Source organism: Arachis hypogaea, chromosome 14 (genome assembly GCF_003086295.3).
Source record: "Arachis hypogaea cultivar Tifrunner chromosome 14, arahy.Tifrunner.gnm2.J5K5, whole genome shotgun sequence".
In the NCBI taxonomy this organism is placed as follows: Eukaryota; Viridiplantae; Streptophyta; class Magnoliopsida; order Fabales; family Fabaceae; genus Arachis; species Arachis hypogaea.
The window spans coordinates 1,959,982-1,979,191 of NC_092049.1; the positions used below are offsets into that span (position 1 = coordinate 1,959,982).

A 19,210-nucleotide genomic window follows, 5' to 3' on the forward strand; every position below is an offset into this window, starting at 1 on the left:
ATAAGTCACAACTCTATGAAGAGATGTAACTCTTCAAAATAGTTTTTCACATATTTTGAAAATATATCTCACAATCCCCCATCATTTTCAAAATTTCTTTTCAATCTTATCATTCTGGAAGTTTTATGCTTTCAGTAGAGGTATCTTGCGATTTGAAACTTTACCTAGTAACCAGTGGTATTCATTCATCCGAATTTAAAATAGTAGACAAGTTTTGAACCATTTAACTCATATGAACAAGCGTACACTGATGACACATAAAATTTCGGTATCATTTAAATGTTATATTTAATATGACACATTTAGTATACTACATGGCCTTGTGTCTTGTATCCTTTCGTAAGTGTTTTAAGAGTAAAATCTTAATTCTAAGAACTGGCCTCAGTTCACACTCATATAGGTAGACTCTATCAAAAATATCCCATAATTAAATACTTTAACAATAATATACTTGCTATAGGTCTATTAAGAGCAAAGCTCATCCTGTTCCTTTATACCATTATGGTTCCAAGTACTTTTTACCTTGGGATGAAAGAAATAATTATGAGTACTTGTAATTACTCTAATAGTGTACTTTACCGCATTGAACTCAAGACTTAATGTTACTCAAGTGTGAGTTGGGTTTCCACCATTGGTAATTATTTAAAATACAGATTTTAGTCTCATCCCTTTTGATGTTTTAAACACCAAATCCCTTGTCAATCCTTTCGTCAAAGGATCTGCAAGATTTTGTTCTGACCTTATAAAATTTATAGATATAACTCCATTACCAATAAGGTTTTTAACATAGTTATATCTTACTCCAATGTATCTAGATTTTCCATTATAAACTTGGCTTATAAGCCTTTGATAATGTTGCTTGGCTATCACAATATATAGAAATTGGTGCCATTAGTTTTGGCCAAATTGAAATTTTATGTAATAAATCTCTAAGCCATTCAATTTCTTTGCTTGCTGCTGCCAAGCAACAAATTCTGCAGTGCTTTGATGAATAATAACAGTGAACTCAAAATAACTAGGATTATAATTTTCTCTTCCACGGTTAGACCTTAAACACTTAATAAAGGTTTCTTGTTGTAATTCAACTTCAGTTTTAAAAATCTTAAATTTATCCAAAACTTCATCTTTAGAATGCATCAAATATATATATAACAATATCTATTAAAATCATCAATAAAAGTTACAAAATATTTCTTTCCACCTATAGTAGGCCAACCATGCAAATCACATACATCATAATGGACTAATTCTAATAACTTTGAATTTCTTTGTACCCTTTGAAAAGGAAGTCTTGTTATTTTGGTTAACATACAAGTTGTGCATACATCTGAATTTTTAATTGATTTTGGAATAAGATCATATTTTATCATATCCTAAACGATTATGCCATAAATCAAAGGACTCAGAAATAAAAACAGAAACATTATTATTATTATTATTATTATTATTATTTACAATATTCAATTTAACCATATTCTCACGTAGATATCCTTTACCCACAAACACTCCACCCTTAGACAGAATAAATTTGTCTCCTTCAAATACAGACTTAAACCCATACTTGTTAAGTAGAGGGACAGAAACTAAATTTTTTCTGACTTCGGGTACATAATATACATCAGTAAGAGTCAGTACTCTTCCAGAAGTGAATTCAAGTTCCAACGTTCCTTTGCCCATTACTTGAACAGTTGATGCATTTTCCATGTACAGAATAGTCCCATTCTCTTCTTTGAATGTCTTGAAAAAATCTCTATTCTTGCATACATATCGAGTTGCACCAGAATCTATCCACCATGATCCAATGTCTTTAATCATGTTGATCTCAGAAATTACAGCAATAAGATTATCTTTTATTGCTGTGTCGTTCTTTTCTTTCTTTTTTCTTAAAAAACGATATTCTTTCTTAAAATGTCCTAGTTTTCCACAATGAAAACAATTTTTTTTCTTTTTTCTTTCTGAAATCACCATTGTTACCTTGAGATTTATTAAAATCTCGGTATCTCTTCTTGTTGGGCTTATTGGATTTTCCATCTTCCATTACGTGAAGATTAGCATGAGCACTTTACTCTTTAGTATCGTCTTGTTTACGATACTCTCTTCAATACGAAGGTGATTACTTAATTGCTCAAGAGAAACATCATCCTTTCTATGTTTCATAGTTCTTTTGAATTCTTTCCATGATGGAGGGAGTTTGTTAATAATTGAAGATACAATGATGGTATCATCCATGTGCATGTTATGTTGCTTAAAATTATTTAAAATACGCTCAATTTCATACCGTTGTTCCATGACAGATCTACCATCAACCATCTTATAATTATTAAAGCGAGTGATAAGAAATTTCTTACTTGTTGCGTCCTTGGCCATATATTTTGTCTCTAATTTGTCCCATAGTTCTTTTGCGTTCCCAACATTTTGGTAGACATCAAACAATGCATTAGCCATGCCATTGAGTATGTGCCTAGTGCATATATAGTCATCGTTGTCCCATTTTTGCCTGGCTCGTGTTTCTGCAACGGCCTCCCCTTCAACTTCTGGTGGTCTTGGTATGGTAAGAACATATGCCATTTTTAGTGTTGTGAGAAGGAAATGCATCTTCTTTTGCCATCGTATGAAATTTTCACCATCAAATCTTTCTAACTTGACAAAATTCGACGTCATCTCCTTAATTTATGCAGCGGCCATTTTTGTTTTATTGGTGAATAATTAAGCCTAAAGATTGTGAGTTATGAGAGAAGGGGATAGTGAATCAAATAGCGCAATTCTTCAAGGCGTGTGTTACACACTTTCCTTTAGGCTTAATTCGCCCCCACCAATTTACAATGGTGTGCAAAATAGATTACTGGCGAATTTTCTGTATGATACAATGAAGAACACTTGACTTGTTTATACACTCACACAGTCAAGCCTTACACTAAATGATAATTTATAGAATAATATTCTCTATTCTTTCTTTTGTGCATAAAGAAAGTGTTGAGATGGATTATCCAATGATAATGAAATGAGGAAAATTTATAGAGACGGAGTACATGCAACATGCAGCTATGTACTCAACAGACACAACTTTTTAAATAGTTACAACATTTTAACAGACATAACTATTTAAATAGTTGCAACCTTTTAACAGGTATAACTTTTAAATAAGTCACAACTCTATGAAGAGATGTAACTCTTCAAAATAGCATTCACATATTTTGAAAAGAGGAATGCTAGGGGCCAGCAATTTTGGTGTTTTGTAACCATCAATTGACCATCAATAGTGTTTTTAATGGTGTGAGATTACATCTAATGGTGGAAAATCACTCACTTTTATTTTGATGGTTAAGTATTGGCCAAAAAATACAAAAGTTGCTGCCCCCTAAACTTTTCCTTTTGAAAATATATCTCACACTTTTTCATTCAAGGTTGACTGATATCTTGACCACCTGCCATCCAAGAAATTAGATCGACAATAACAAGTTATTGAAATGACTAGTAACCGACATAACACACTTAGAAAACATAAGTATCTTGACGTCAACGATCAATAAAATGCGTCAAACTCAATGGGTTTGAAAGCAGGGAAATGCCAACTTAACGACGTTCTTATTGGCAACATGACATAAGCATCGATATAATCATGCAAGAGTGTGAGCCCCCAACTAAATCTGCCTAAGTCTTGCAGCCTAGCTACATAAGTTAGCTGAGTCACCGAATGTGAAGACGTGTCCCAAACTTGTCACCAAACAGCTAAGTCGATAACAACATCATAATGTACGCCCTCACATATCTCCTAATAGTCTCTTCATTTGTATCTGGAGAAAGCATTAGCACTTCACCGTGAACTTATCAATACAATCTGTATGAGTTAACACACCGAGTAGCTCCTCGAACCAAGTCCAAGCAAGTCGGGCGTTCTCAATAAATCTCTCAAAGTCTGTCAGGCATCCACTCATGTAGTCAATATTGATTGGAAGACCTAGCTAGTATGCTACATCTTGTAATGGTGAACTCCTCTAATGGCATATGAAAGTATGCATCTCGAGACGCCATCTTTTCACAAAAGTATTAATTAGCGGTTCATCCAAGCTAAATCAGTGGTCGTTGAGTCTCACAAAAAGGTATAATATGGCAACCTGCATATATGATATGATTTGGTCGTCTAGAAACATAGCGTATTGTCTCTTCATGCTAGTAATACATTGGGTCGACTGTATAATAGTAATTTTTCACTAAAATCTAGAATAAACTTTACATAATTGACAAAAAAACTATATTAAAAGAATTCTAAATTATTCATGTCCCGTTGAAAAAAATAATTAAATAATAGTTAAAATCATAATCTTATAATTTATTAAGATTTAGTTTGATAAAGTTTTTAGTTTTTTAAAATTTGTAGCATCTGTGTTTAGTAATTAATTTAAAAATGACTTTTAATAAGCACAAATATAACAAGTGTATTTGGTAAAATAATTTTTAAAATTTAAAAATATTATAATAGACATTAATATAAGAATTAAATTTATATATTAATCAATATATGAGGTTATATTAGACTTTTTAATTTTAATAATTATAAACTAACTTTAAAAAAACTCCCCTTTAACTACTTTTAAAAGTACCCACAACTTTTAAAAGCTGCAAACACAAGCACACGAACTTTTTGAAAGGCCCAATCACCTCTTCAAAAAATTGAACTAAACCAAACTTAAGTACGTCTTTAGCAAAAATGATGACCATCTTATCCTAAAATATTAAAGCCTAATCATAACATATATTCAAAATTTAATCATGAAATTTCTACCATACATGATACTCTAGTCTTATTATCCACAAAAATTAAATCTCCAAAGTATTTACATCCACCTATCATTAATATTTCTATTTTTTTTATAAAAATCTAATTTAAAACAATTCTAAATTACTATTTTCACTAACATTTCTAATTTAAAATTCTAATAGAAATTTGTAAATCACTACTCTAATTAATATTTAGAATATAATAGTTCTAATTTACTAAAAATTGCTAACATTGTTAATCTAACATGAAGAACGAAATTTTATGTACTCACCTCCTCATTAATGTTACCGACAATATGAATAACTCCGTCTAATCGATAAATATGATTCAAGTTGTCCTCTATAATCGCAATTTTAAACTTTGTCGTTTTGTGTTCTGAAAAAAATATGAGCTTGAAATTTGGGAGTCGAGAGAGTATTATGAATATAAATCATATAAAACCAATTTGAACCCTTATTTAGGGAGTCCACCAATAAATCGAATTAATATGTTTCGATTTATAGAGTGGAGTTTTGTAATAAATCGAATCTATTGAATTCTATTTATCTTTAGAATTGTACACTACTATAATTCGAATGAGGTTGATTCGATTTATATAGAGGTGTTGAGAACACGCCATATAATCTATTTGTGTTTAGGACATATATATAATTTTCAACTACATGCAATTTATTCATATAAATTACCCTTAAATTAATATGTTGTAAGGTAAAAAATATGAGTTTATTTATTTTGATAATACATAATTTTTGTAAATATAAATAATTAAGTTTGAGATAAATAAATAAAAAAATTTTAAATTAAAGTTTATTAATTTAAAAATAATTCCTATTGTTGTGTAGATTTTTCACAATTAATGGCACATTTGTTAAAAATATATACATCAAAGAAATTGTTTTGAAATTTTAAAAATTTTTAAAAATTATTTAAAGATTTTAAAATTTTTTAGGAGATTATTTTATTTTTCATCTTGTAAAAGTTAATATTTCACACCAATAATTATTATCGATGATTAACGAATCAAAATAAAAAGAGATGGTATTGTGACGAAAATAAATATAAAAATTATTTGTATATTTTGAATTTAAAAAATTTAGAATGTATTTTGTTTGTATTTTTATTTTTTGTTTTTATTTTTAATATTTTTTGTTTTTTAAATTTTGTAAAAAAAAAACGATAAAATTCTAAAGTGTTTAATTTAAAAAAATTTTGTATTGATTTTGGTAAATACTCTAACGTAGTTGTATGGCCAATTCGCCGTAAAGCCGTCGTTATCCAAAGACCCGAGGGGCAAAGTCCAACAACCAATGACATGAACCAGCGTGGCAAAATTTCGTCACAGGTCTATTGCAAGCTCAACAGCACCTTGCCACGTCAACCGTGACTTTCAGACCCCGCAGCTGCAGCTACACTCTCCCGCACCATATCATAGCCTAGTCTTCTCCATCTCAAAATCCCACTCTCAGACTCGCCCTCTCAGGTTCTCACAACCACCTCTCACTCTCTCTGGCTCTCAAACCTTGCCTGCCGCCGTCGCCCTTCCCCGGTTATCGCCATCACCTCGCCTCGCCTCTACCCTCGGATTCACTCTCAACCCTCGGGTCGCCTCGCCGCCGGCTCCCTTCTCTTGGCCGTCAATGGCGGCCTCCGATGCCCCCAACGGTGATGTCCTCATCAGGAACGCCTTCGGAAGCGTGCTCGCATTTCTCATCCTGCTCCTGATCGGTGTTCTCGCCTTTTCGATCCGTCTCTTCTCTGTAAGCATTTTCGTCGAAACTCCTCTTGCTTCCACAGATCTGTTACCTACACCTCATTTCCTCTTTTTTCCATTGTCAGTGCGATTTGATGCTTCTCAATTCAGCTGAGGCGCTAAATGTTCAATCTAATCGTTTCGTCTTGTATATATAGCAATAGAGTTTGTAATTATCGTGTTTTCGTTGTTGACAACGTGGCTGAGAAGAAAAAAAAGCCAAGGAAACACGATAGCTAAATCACGTTTACTTAGTTGTAACTGTTCTGACATTTTTAGGGACTTTACTAAGTGATATTCATTTATCATTCACTAGTTAAGTCAATGATTTAAGAGTGTTTTAACTATTGGCGACAGAGTAATAGATAGAATCAGTTGATGAAATGCAAAGCAAGATACGATAAACTTAGTTTTAGTGTGATATATAATCGTCTTAGTATGTGGTATCATTTTAAATTTACATTTGAAATCTCGAAAGTGAATTTTCTGGTTCTTTACAAATATTGGAATTAATAATTCTAGTATTAATATGTACATTAGAAAGTTGTAAATTTAAGTCTTCGGGTTGGTTGAATTATAGTTTGTAAAATTGTAGTTCTATAATTTCTTTTTAATTTTTTTATGTATGAAACCAGTAGCATGAATGCATTTAGTGTACCTATATTTTGTGTTACGTGTAGGTTTCTCCGGTAATTTTGGTCGAAATGATTATTTTGAAATAGTGATAGTGTACGAATTTATATGAACTGACTAATTTAGAATGTTGTTTTGTTGATTTTGAAATATATGCTTTTGAAAGTTCAGAGATTAAACATTTTCCTTTTTTTTTAATGTATTTACAGTTTTTTGATACATTTCTATTTGTTGGGGCATTGTATGCAGGTTATAAAGTATGAGAGTGTCATTCACGAATTTGATCCATATTTCAATTATAGAGTCACACAGGTGAGCATTATTTGGAAAAAAAAACTGCTTTACGTCTGTTACCAAATATTCTCTGGAGAAATGAGAAGTCTTCTATGCTGGTTTAATGGCATTTTAAAGTTGACCTTTTTTCTTTCACAGCCATATGCAGCATTTGTTCATTATCACTTTTTTAATCTCAATATGATAAAGGTTCACAGGAGATGACAAACATGTTGTTGGTTTCAGTTTTTGACAAAAAATGGGATATATGATTTCTGGAACTGGTTTGATGACCGAACTTGGTAAGTAGCTGGTGTTTAGATTGGCACTGTTTTCCTCCATATATTTAGTTTAATTTAGTTTTCATGTTTCTATTCTATTTCTAGGTATCCTCTTGGTCGTGTAATTGGTGGGACTGTCTATCCTGGTCTGACCTTGACAGCAGGAACCTTATATTGGTAAGTATTTTGAAGTACACAGCTAGAGATAGTTGTCCTATTCTATTATTTATTTATTTATTTTTTCTAGCAAATAACTGCTAATATTAATATCACGTAATGAAAGCAATTATTTCAAAGTTTATTAGGCTGGTTTACACTTTTGGATCATTCTCTTCTGGTGTCAGGTTTTTGCATTCCTTGAACATCCCTCTCTCTGTAGAAACTGTCTGTGTGTTTACTGCACCTATTTTCTCTGCCTTTGCTTCATGGGCAACTTTTCTTCTGACAAAGGTTTGTGGTTTGTGCATAACTAAATTGTGCCTTGTACATTTTTGTTGTTTGCTAATTTGCTGTGGCTGCTTTCTGTAGGAGGTTAAGGGTGTTGGAGCTGGCTTGACAGCGGCTGCTCTTTTGGCCATGGTGAATTTCTTAACAGGCTGTGATTTAATGATTGCTTTGTTTGCAGTTTTCCTATTCATTATAAACATTTCTACTATGGTCACAATGATCAAAATTATTGTTTCAGTCACTCAGAACATCTGAAATGTTCAAATCACTGTTATGTGTATGTCTGTAAAATAAATGGCGTACTCTCACAATGGTTTCCCTCTTCTGATATGTTGTGGTTGTTGTTCCCTCAATTCTCTTACGTGTAATGGGTTGCTTTTCACTAAATCTTGTCATGTTTGCAGGTCCCTTCATATATATCTCGATCAGTGGCTGGAAGCTATGATAATGAAGCTGTGGCTATATTTGCATTAATCTTCACTTTCTATCTCTATATTAAGGTGCACAATGGAAACAAACAAGTTTACTTATATTGAATGGAATTCTTTAAAGACGTTTGTTTTGTAGACATTTCCCTCAATCATTAGAACGTATTATCATTGTTGTGTGATGATAGGTTATTTTAGTACTATGATAAACTGTCTGTTCTGTACAACTCAGCATAGAGATTATTTTGGTTTCTCTATATTTAAGATATTTGAATTCTGACTTTATTTATATGTTATGCAGACACTAAATACTGGATCCCTCTTTTATGCAACTTTGAATTCACTATCATACTTTTATATGGTAATTTTTATTTTATTATTATTATTATTATTATTATTATTATATTGCTGTTATTGTTGTCTTTTCCCAATCTATTCTCTTCTTATTTATGTTACCAACCTTTCTTATTATGCAGGTTTGCTCATGGGGAGGGTACACTTTTATCATTAACCTTATTCCGATGCATGTACTCTTGTGCATAGTTACTGGTCGCTATTCTTCGCGGCTGTACATTGCATATGCACCTCTTGTAAGTATCTATTATGATCATGCAGTTATGTAAGATTTTAAATGAATGCTTTTGCCTTTTTTGCCTTTTTGGTTTGGAGTTGGAAAAATGCATATTACTTTATCTTAGGTTTGAAAGGTAAGCCCTAATCTGAATATTGTTTATGGTAGTTTTGGTATTCAGAGTGAAGTGTTATATAACCAGCATTTACTTGTTATACCAACTATACCTGGAATTGGAATTAAGATTAGATGTGAACTGTGCATGGTACATAATTAGAGAATGTCTGTTCTCTGATTCTTGTCTAGATACTGATTAACATTATGAATTCTCTCTGTGCAGGTTGTATTGGGCACACTGCTGGCTGCCCTGGTGCCTGTTGTTGGGTTTAATGCTGTAATGACATCAGAGCATTTTGCATCATTTCTGGTGCGTTTTCATTTATTCTTTGGACAAAGTAAAGAAAAGTATCCAAGTTTGTGTTTTAACCTATTAGTAATATTTAACTCATGTTTTGTATTTTTCCTTCTATTCATATCCTATTAATTAGTCTCTTTTAAGCCTTATCTTTTTCCCCTGATTTTCTTGTGCAGGTTTTTATTATCATCCATGTGGTGGCTCTTGTGTACTATATTAAAGGGATTCTTTCCCCGAAAATGTTCAAAGTAGCTTTGGCACTAGTTGTTTCCATTGGCCTGTTAGTATCCATTTAATTAGATTATTTGACTACACCAAATAATCCGGTGAGAAATTAAATTGATTCCCGGTGTCTGTATTTTACAGGGCAGTGTGTTGTGCAATGGTAGCAGTAATAATAGCCCTTGTAGCTTCTAGCCCAACAAAGGGTTGGAGTGGGAGAAGTTTAAGTCTACTTGATCCGTAAGTGCTTCATTTGCTGATCTCTTTTTATACTCTTGATTTTGTTACTCAACCCGAAAAATAAATATTAGAAATAATTTCAGTGTTATCTGTTATGGCATGACCTCTTACATCCTGTTTTGTTACTGTGTTTGGGGTGCTTGTTGATCCTATAATTTTCATGATAGTTTTAGAATTATTAAATATAGCTAAATATGATTGCCTATATAAATACACTGTTCAACAGAATATCATTACCCATGAAGTTATTAAATATAGCTAAATATGCTTATCTTTTGACACTTTTATGCAAAATATTTTCTTTTCAAGATTTCAGTTGCAAATATTTTAACTGTGTGTCTATTTACAGTACCTATGCAAGCAAGTATATACCAATCATTGCTAGTGTTAGCGAGCATCAGCCACCTACTTGGCCTTCTTACTTTATGGATATAAATGTGTTGGCATTCTTGATTCCAGCTGGCATAATTGTAAGCTTTTGCTTCTGAGTAAAGGATGTTTAATTTATTTTGCTTATAGTACTTAGTCATGATTGGTGCTGCTTTTCACCCCTTTCTGATGTAGGCTTGCTTTTCACCCCTTTCTGATGCAAGCTTGTTTGCGGTACTTTATATTGTACTATCAGTATATTTTTCTGGAGTCATGGTAAGAATAATCTAGACAGTAATCTAACACTTACCACATTGTTTCTTTTATCTTATGTAAGGCATTCTATTTGACATTTCAAATATCAGGTTCGCCTGATGCTTGTGCTTGCTCCTGCGGCTTGCATCTTATCTGGAATTGCTCTTTCTCAAGCTTTTGATGTTTTCACACGATCAATTAAGTTTCAGCTACCAAGCCTATCAGATCATTCCCATATTGATGTAGGCTTCTGTTTTATCAATCCTCGTCAGATTGAGCACTGCTTTACATTCTTCTATTAACTTCATTACATTTTGTGTTTTTTGACTATCAATATCAAGGCAAGGGATGCCAGTTCTGAAAATATTGTGCCGGATGACACAATAAAGACAGATAAAAGCGAGGATACACCAAAGGAACGGATGACAAAAAGAAGCAAGAAGAAGGAAAAGGAGCCTGTGGAAAAGCCTCCAACCAAGTTCCAAATTAAGAAGAGGCTTTCGGTTTTGCCCTTTGAGGCATCCATCATTGCTGTTATCTTACTTGTCTTGCTGGTTGCCTTCTATGTGGTAATTTGACTTTCTTTTTCTCTACCTTTTTATAGTTTTCTAAGCAGGATATTGTACAATTTTTAGTTTCTAGTATATACTTGACATATGAGGTGAAATGTTTTCTTTAATCTAGTTTCTGTTTGTCCACAGTGGGAATTGACAATTTATTTCTTCATATTCAACTAACATTAACTACCACTTTACAAATTACTTTAATTAGCTGAATACATCGTGGTAAATATTGTACAAATCTGCTGCTTAATACTAAATAGGAATTTAATGTACTTCTATGATTCTTAGATTATTATTTAATAACATAAATGCCCTTCAAGCCATTGTGTATGTGAAAAATATATAGCTTTTGTGATGTTTATGGTGTCCTCATTTTTATGGTCTATCTTGTAGGTTCACTGTGTATGGGCAGCAGCAGAAGCTTATTCAGCACCTTCTATTGTTCTAACCTCACATTCAAATGATGGACTTCATGTTTTTGATGATTTTAGAGAGGCTTATGCTTGGTTGAGTCATAACACAGATGTAGATGATAAAGTGAGTTTCATTGCTTTTCCTGATAGGTGTCTGTTTTACATTTACCACTTAGAAGATCAACATATAGGCTTACTACTTATATTACCTTTGAAAATCATTGTTTGTAGAGACTTGATTTTGAGCTTTATTTTCTTTGTTTTATACTATTCTTGAAACCTACAAGTATGATATTTCTGTTGCCAAGCAAATTGGTTCATACATATTTTAGGTGATCCAACTGCAGTCATGAGTTACCTATAGGTCAAAATATACCTTTCTAGAAAAACTATTGGATCCCATGAACATGTTGATTTGTTTCTTGTGCTTTTATCAATGGGTAGTTGGTAAGTGGAAGTTATGAATGAGTGATTCAAGTTATTGGGGAGTATTCTTTAATGGTTTTTTTATGCATATTTATGGACGGTTAGAGATATTGATGCAATGCACAATTTGTTATAGGTGGCATCTTGGTGGGATTATGGGTACCAAACAACTGCCATGGCTAACCGAACTGTGATTGTTGACAATAATACTTGGAATAACACACATATTGCTACTGTTGGCACTGCCATGTCTTCTCCAGAGAAGGCAGCTTGGGAAATTTTCCACTCCTTGGATGTCAAATATGTTCTGGTTGTCTTTGGAGGTTGACTCTTTTCTCTTTGTTGAGATTATCTTTGTCAAGTCACCCTATTCTGATTTGTTGCTAACCTATTATTAGGACTGGTTGGCTATCCTAGTGATGATATTAACAAGTTCCTGTGGATGGTTCGTATTGGAGGGGGTGTCTTCCCGCACATAAAGGAACCAGATTACTTAGTAAGTTACACATATGCAATGTAGATTATTTTATCAAGGCATCTATATTTCATGTGGGAAGTTCTTCAACTGTAGCTTCCTTCCTTCATGGCTTGTTAGGAGGATTGTTAACATGCATTTCACTTTTCTTGTTCAAAAGAGGGATGGTCAGTATCGAATTGATTCTATGGCCACACCAACCATGTTAAACTGCCTGATGTATAAACTTTCGTACTACAGGTCAGCTTTTCTTATTTAGTTTCTAAGTTTTTGCATTGTCAATTTTTAATCCACTTATCTGCTCTATCCTGTAATTGTTCCAGATTTGTGGAGACAGATGGTAAGGCCTTTGACCGAGTGAGGCGGACAGAAATTGGCAAGAAATATTTCAAACTTACCCATTTTGAAGAGGTCAGCTTGATTTTTATTACAAGTTTTAGAATAAAGTATACTTTTTGTTTTCAAAGTTTTTGAAAATGTTAATGTTTAAAAAATAGGAGAAAAAACTCATTGCTTTCATTTCATCCAACAAGTATATATTCAGATATCATCTTTCATTTCCCCTTAAGCTTGAGTATATAGATCAATATACCAAGGTTGTTACATGAGTAACTTATTGTAGGGCCTCTTAGAACCTTAGTTAAGATATTTGCTAGTTGGTCATTTGAACTAACAAAGGTTGTGGTGATATCTCCAGATAGAATCTTTTGTCTAGTAAAATGACAGTCAACCTCAATGCGTTTAGTCCTCTTATGAAAAACTAGATTAGAGGTAATATGCAAAGCTACTTGATTGTCACATACAAGAATCATAGACTATTTTCCCAAATTGGAGTTCTTCAAGTTGTTTTAGCCACATTACAATGAAGTTAATGCCATAGCATGATATTCTGCATCAGAAATCGTGAAATCACATCTTGCTTCTTACTTTTCCAAGAGATAACATTGCCACCTATAAAAACAAAATAGCGAAGTTGAAAGTCTATCTATTGGATCCGACTATCTTTATATGGCCCTTATCCTTGTAAAGAAGTCCTTTACTTTGACATATTTTAGGATACGAATCATGGCATTCCAATGATTTTGACATGGTGAATTCAAGAATCGACTAGCCACACCTACTGCAAAGTAGGGGTGTCAAAGTGGGCTACCTGTCCTGCCCAAACCTGTCTAACAGCAGGGCTCTGCCAAACTCAAACGGGACTAAACCTCCAAACCGCCTCGCTTGATGTTGTGCCAGCCCTCCTTCCATAATTAAGCAACAAATTTCAATATAACCCTAAATTCCTAAATCAGAATTTAAAAAAAAAACCCCATAAATTAGCAACAAATCTCAACAAACCCTAAATTCCTAAATCAGAATTAAAAAAAAAAAAAAACATAAATTCAGCATCAAGTCAACAAATCTCAACAAAATCCTAAATCAGAATTTTATGAATCAACAACAAATCCCATAAATAAGCAACAATTAGAATTTTTCAACAATTCCATAAAATTTATAATAAAATAAATAACAAACGAAAAAATTTAAAAAAAAAATGAATTTCCCTGTTAGATCAGGAGCAGAGGAACCTGCTGGAAGAATATAACCATTTTAAAAAAGCGGTTAACCAAATTGATAAAACCGGTTTGTAAACGTGTTAACCAAACCAAAACTGGTTTTATGGGTTGGAGTTATAAAACTCGTTTTTGTAATATAAATATGTTATAGATTTGAACAAGTTTTATAACAGGCAAAAAGGGCTAAATTGGTTTTTTAGTGTAAAAAATTGGTTTATAAATTAAATTTTAAAAATGAAAAATCTTTTTAAATAAAAAACCGGTTTTCAAGTGAAAAGCTGGTTATTTTTTAAAATTGGTTTTTATATTTAGAATCGGTTTAAAACTGGTTTATTATTTTTGTAATCGGTTAATGACCGGTTTTTTCATTTAAAACCAATTTGGTTTACTAACCTAATCAAATTCCGGGTTAACTGAAATCAGGTATGGTTGTTTTGGTTAACCTTAACCATATACACCTATAGATAACATGCAGAGAGGTCCCCAAAAAGAATGGGGAACATGATAACGATGAAGATTCGTCCTAGTGGTCTCAATTAAATGACGATTTTGGCACTCAACTAACCCATTTTGTTGAGGAGTATGAGCACATGATGTTTGATGAACACCATGAGATGCCATAAAACTTTGAAATGAACGAGACTGTATTCTGTGGCATTTTCAATACCAGAAATATCTGAGTGAACTAGAATAAAAGGTGAGATATTGACACTTGGAAAAGAACTGAGAGTATGTTTCCCAAGTTGACACGACTCATGATAGACTAGATAAACTGGAGAGGAGAGGAACCATTGTCTTAAGATTGGGAAGGTTGGGATATCCTACCTGAGCATGGATGGTGAGAGGGTTAGTGGAGAGATTGTAGATACGAGACGAGGAAAAAATGTAAAGGCCATTGGACTCACATCTGATGCCAATCAATCTGCCCAAGCTCCGGTCCTATATAAAGATGGAATCTTCAGTGAAAGAGATCATATATTTTAGAGTATGAGTTAAACAACTAACAGATAAAAGGTTAAAAAGAGAATCAGGGACAAACAAAAAAGATTTAATGGACACTGAGGGGAATGGATGGGCATTGTCAACCCCTAAAGATTGTGTGGAAGATCCGTTAGCCAAGGTAATGGTAGGTAGATAATCAGACGTGGAAATTTTAGATAAAAGAGTTCTATTACTAGAGATATGCTTTGTCGCAGCAGAATCAATGACCCAAGGGCCCAAGTTTTCGGATTGGCAGATGCAAGCATAAGAGTTACCAATTTTCGTGACAGGAGCAGTGACATTAGATTGCTCACGGTTCAAACTATTTTAGAAAATAATTGTAATGGGAGCAAGTTGATTAGAAAACACTGAGATAGTGGGAGCACTGGTCTGAGCAATGTTGAGTGATTATGGTGGACGACCAATAAGAGTCCAACACTTATCAATGATATGACCCATGCGATACAATGATCAGATTTCGGGCGTTGTCGTCCCAAATTGCAATTGCTATTGCGGGAACGACCTCGAGCTTGAGTTTGAGATAAGATCTAATCTGTCAATGGAAGTTGATACATTGGCAGGTTCAATAAAATATTTAGCTGGAACCCGAAGTAATGAAGGGCCAAATCATATTAAAGGGACGAAACATTTGGGGACCTGAGTATTAAATCACAAGTACCAAAATAGTCAGCAGGTAAATCATACAATGCCACATAAAGAATGTGCTTTGTTGTTCCAACTCTTTTTCTAGGCAAGTAGCAGGAGGCGATAATTCATTGAAATTGTGGAGAGTACTACGAATCTTTCCTAAATATACAGACAAAGGACTATCAATTTGATGGGGGGAAAAATTGCTCATAAGGTTTTGACAAATCCCATATAATTGTTGTCAAAAGTGCCTTTGCCTGCATCCAAATGGCTTCACAAGTGACATGTGCACAAAAAAATCTGTTTAATTGAAGAGTGGGTGGTGTTCTGATAACGCTACAAAGTTGGACATTAATCTTAATCCACTTAGCATGGTCAAGGTCATTAATTTCTCTAGCCTTTTCGGTAAGATGTTCTGCATAATCCTAACCAATTAGCCACAACTTATTATCAGATACCCAAGAATAATAATTACTTCCAACAAGTTTGTCAGTGGAATGAGGTACACTAATATAACTAGTGAAAGTAGAGTTTTCATTCTTAGAGCCACTAGCACCAACATCAGTAGCAAGTAGCAGTAGAAGTAGTAGTAGCCATGGAGATCGACAAAACAAGGCAGGAAATGCTTCGGCGGCAAAAAGGGAAAATCACATAGAATTGTATATGGAAAGTGGATGGTTGAGCAAAAACCTATTCTGGAAAGGGGACAACCATCTGAGCACGATAGTGCAATCAACGACAGAATACGACAATGGACGCACCCTCACGGTACCGGCTTGTCCGACCTTCTTCTTCTTCTTTGATACCGAAGACACATCCATGCTTCCTTATCGGCTCTGCTCTTGCTAGCTAGGCAACTAATAAGGGAAAAGATCGAGCAACCTATTGCCTTACCTCGGCTCTGCCACACGTCACGTATACCCAACATCTATCGAAGCTGGCGAAGTGCTATCTCGAGTTCCTCTTGTATCAGCATAGGCCGTTGGTCGAAGTGCTTCAACGAAATGAAAATATCGTAGGAGAAGAAAAGAAAGTGGATCTAGTGCAGAACCTCAACCAACCGGTGGATCCGCCTTTCTTCGCGCTGACTCTGCGTCAAGTGAGATGTGTGATAGCTGGCATGTTTACCAGCAGCTAATTGTGCTATGAAAGGATTTGGGTCTCTAACGTAGAAAACGATCGATCAAGTCATTCAGTAAAGCCCATATTTGAATTTGGTGGTGTGCAGAGCAGATATACCCAGGTCAGCTTTTTGACACAAGTATGCAGTACTCGGTGATGGATCTGGTACAGAAAACTTGCTAGCTTAACGTGGTTTAGAACCACCTAGAGCTGGGAAAGGTGTCGTGCGTGACCTTCCCTCGGGTTGGTATGCTTGTGTGTCAAGCAATCCCGCTTCAGTAGCAGACTTCGGTCAAGGAAATCGCTTCAAGCAATGGCTTTGGATCGACCTGACTTCTTAGAGAGTAAAGCCAGTGAATGAATGAAGTTGAATGAATAAGTCAAGGCGAAGCTGACGGAGTCCTGACTGAATATCTCTGTGGATCAAGGCAGCGGGGCACTAGAACAATTTTGACGGTAGTGGATGGTAGCCAGAATGTGTTATGTTGGGCTGCCGGAGAGAAGAATATGACCGATGTTAATGTCGAGAAAATAAGAGAAATAACTTGCTGCTTACATTTCATCCAAAACAAGGGATATATAAAGATATCTATCAATTACTATCATAAATGCTAAGTTGCTAACTATTAACCACATGCATAAATGCTAAACTACTAACTATCAACTACATGCTGACTTTCAATAGAAAAGTTTCCAAGATATCATTACTGTTTAATTTGTTTCAATTTTGTCCAAATATATTTCAATTCTATCCTTTGGTCAAATTTTGTTAGTCAATATTTCTATTCCAATATTAACCCCTACAAAGGGGTGAGTGGTGTGGAATGAGGTGTTATTTCACTTTGGTGGTGGTGGAATGAGGGTAAGGGGTGAAGGCGGAGGTGGTGGTGGGGCAGTGACAAAGGTCAAAGGTCAAAGGGTGAGAGGTGGCGGCAGTGTTGGGCTGTTGGAGGATAAAGGATGATAATTTTGATGATGTAGGTGGGTGATTGGTGGTGAAGATGAAAGAGGGGAGAGTGGACAATGATTACGTTGATAAAGTCGATGTAGTATAAATATGTAGGGATAATATTGGGAAAAATATTGTCTTGCAAAAATTTTACTAAAGGATATAATTGAAACATATTTAAAACATTAGAGATAATTAAAATAAATTAAATGTTAGGGGTATTTTTCTAAAACTTTTCGAAAACTTAGTAGACAAAAAAAATATCCTTTACCCTAGACTTCAAACTTTCTATCAATCTTTTTCCATGCTTAGGATGTTCTTCATACTATGTGCTTGTCTTTGGATAGTTAATCCCACGTTTTTCCTCCATTAGGCATATAATTTGTCATCTGGAGTACAGAGTCACTGTTGTTTCCATTTCTCTCAGAAAGTTGTCAATATCCATATGCAACTTTAGTCTTAATTATCAATTTTCTTCATATCTTTTTCCCGTTACAGTTGATTCATTATTTGTTGTTGGTATTTAACATCCTCTCTGCACTGAATAAGTCCACTGTGGATTTGGTTTCAAGTTGTGATATCAAAGCAACAATCAATGGTTTGATCTGTCTTTTGGGAACAATCTCATTATGTTGTTGATATGGCATTGGCCGTTTATGTGCTCTTTCGATGTCTTCATGGCTTTTAATGCCTTCAGGTATTCACAACTCACCATTGGATGGTTCGGATTTACAAGTTGAAACCTCCAAAGAACAGGATTCGGGGAAAGAACAAAAAATCAAAATCGGTATTTATATGGTTTCTTACATGCCTAGTTTCTATTGTGATATCTGATTAAAGTTTATTGATCGTAGTCATAACTGATCTTCTCATTCTTGTTTTTTGCAGAAAACAAGCTCAACGACCACCTCGAAAAGAAAAGGAACAAGAAGAAACCCGTTTTAGCTTATAAATGACATTTAATTGCTTAAGCACTTGTTAATGTATACAAGGTTCATCGAGAGATTTTGCAGAAAAATTAGTGAGTCTGTCATGAGTATGGAATGATCAATGAAAGATTTGGAATTAGTTTTCTAGTTGAAAGATCATGATCTCATCTTTTTAGGATTTAAAGACCACAGCATAAAATGGATTTACTCCGTAATCGTGTATGACAGACGCATCACGTCATGCATGCATAAAATGCCTCCTTTTTGGCTTGTTGGAGGCTTCTCTTGGATTCAACACTTCAACGTCTTCCGTATTGAATATGCACACAAGTCTTTTTATTAATCAAGTTTAACAAAATTGATATAATATAATAAAAATCAGTTATGATTAGTATTATTTAAAGTTTTATTATCTAATTTAATTAAATTTAATTCATAAAAAAATTTAGATATATAGCATTATTTTTGCCTATCACTAATA

The 19,210-nt window shown here is 34.0% G+C and overlaps 1 protein-coding gene across 2 annotated transcripts; it reads left to right on the forward strand.

Annotated features, from left to right (window-relative positions):
- The first annotated feature begins 6,167 nt into the window (after nt 1-6,167).
- On the forward strand, nt 6,168-18,883 carry LOC112740902 (dolichyl-diphosphooligosaccharide--protein glycosyltransferase subunit STT3A). Of its 2 annotated transcripts, none has more exons than XM_025789603.3 (23): nt 6,168-6,537; nt 7,413-7,475; nt 7,683-7,738; nt 7,823-7,894; nt 8,062-8,167; nt 8,246-8,296; nt 8,569-8,664; nt 8,894-8,953; nt 9,069-9,182; nt 9,504-9,590; nt 9,755-9,858; nt 9,945-10,040; nt 10,390-10,510; nt 10,605-10,685; nt 10,775-10,906; nt 11,006-11,233; nt 11,621-11,764; nt 12,203-12,389; nt 12,465-12,562; nt 12,702-12,781; nt 12,865-12,952; nt 18,498-18,587; nt 18,689-18,883. In XM_025789603.3, the coding sequence occupies exons 1-23, from the start codon at nt 6,418-6,420 to the stop codon at nt 18,743-18,745; spliced, it is 2,331 nt and encodes a 776-aa protein (XP_025645388.1). In that variant the 5' UTR covers nt 6,168-6,417; the 3' UTR covers nt 18,746-18,883. The 2 variants fall into 2 exon arrangements, 1 of the variants encoding a protein (XP_025645388.1); XR_011870513.1 differs by having other exon boundaries at nt 6,177-6,537; nt 12,662-12,781.
- Nucleotides 18,884-19,210: the final 327 nt, after the last annotated feature.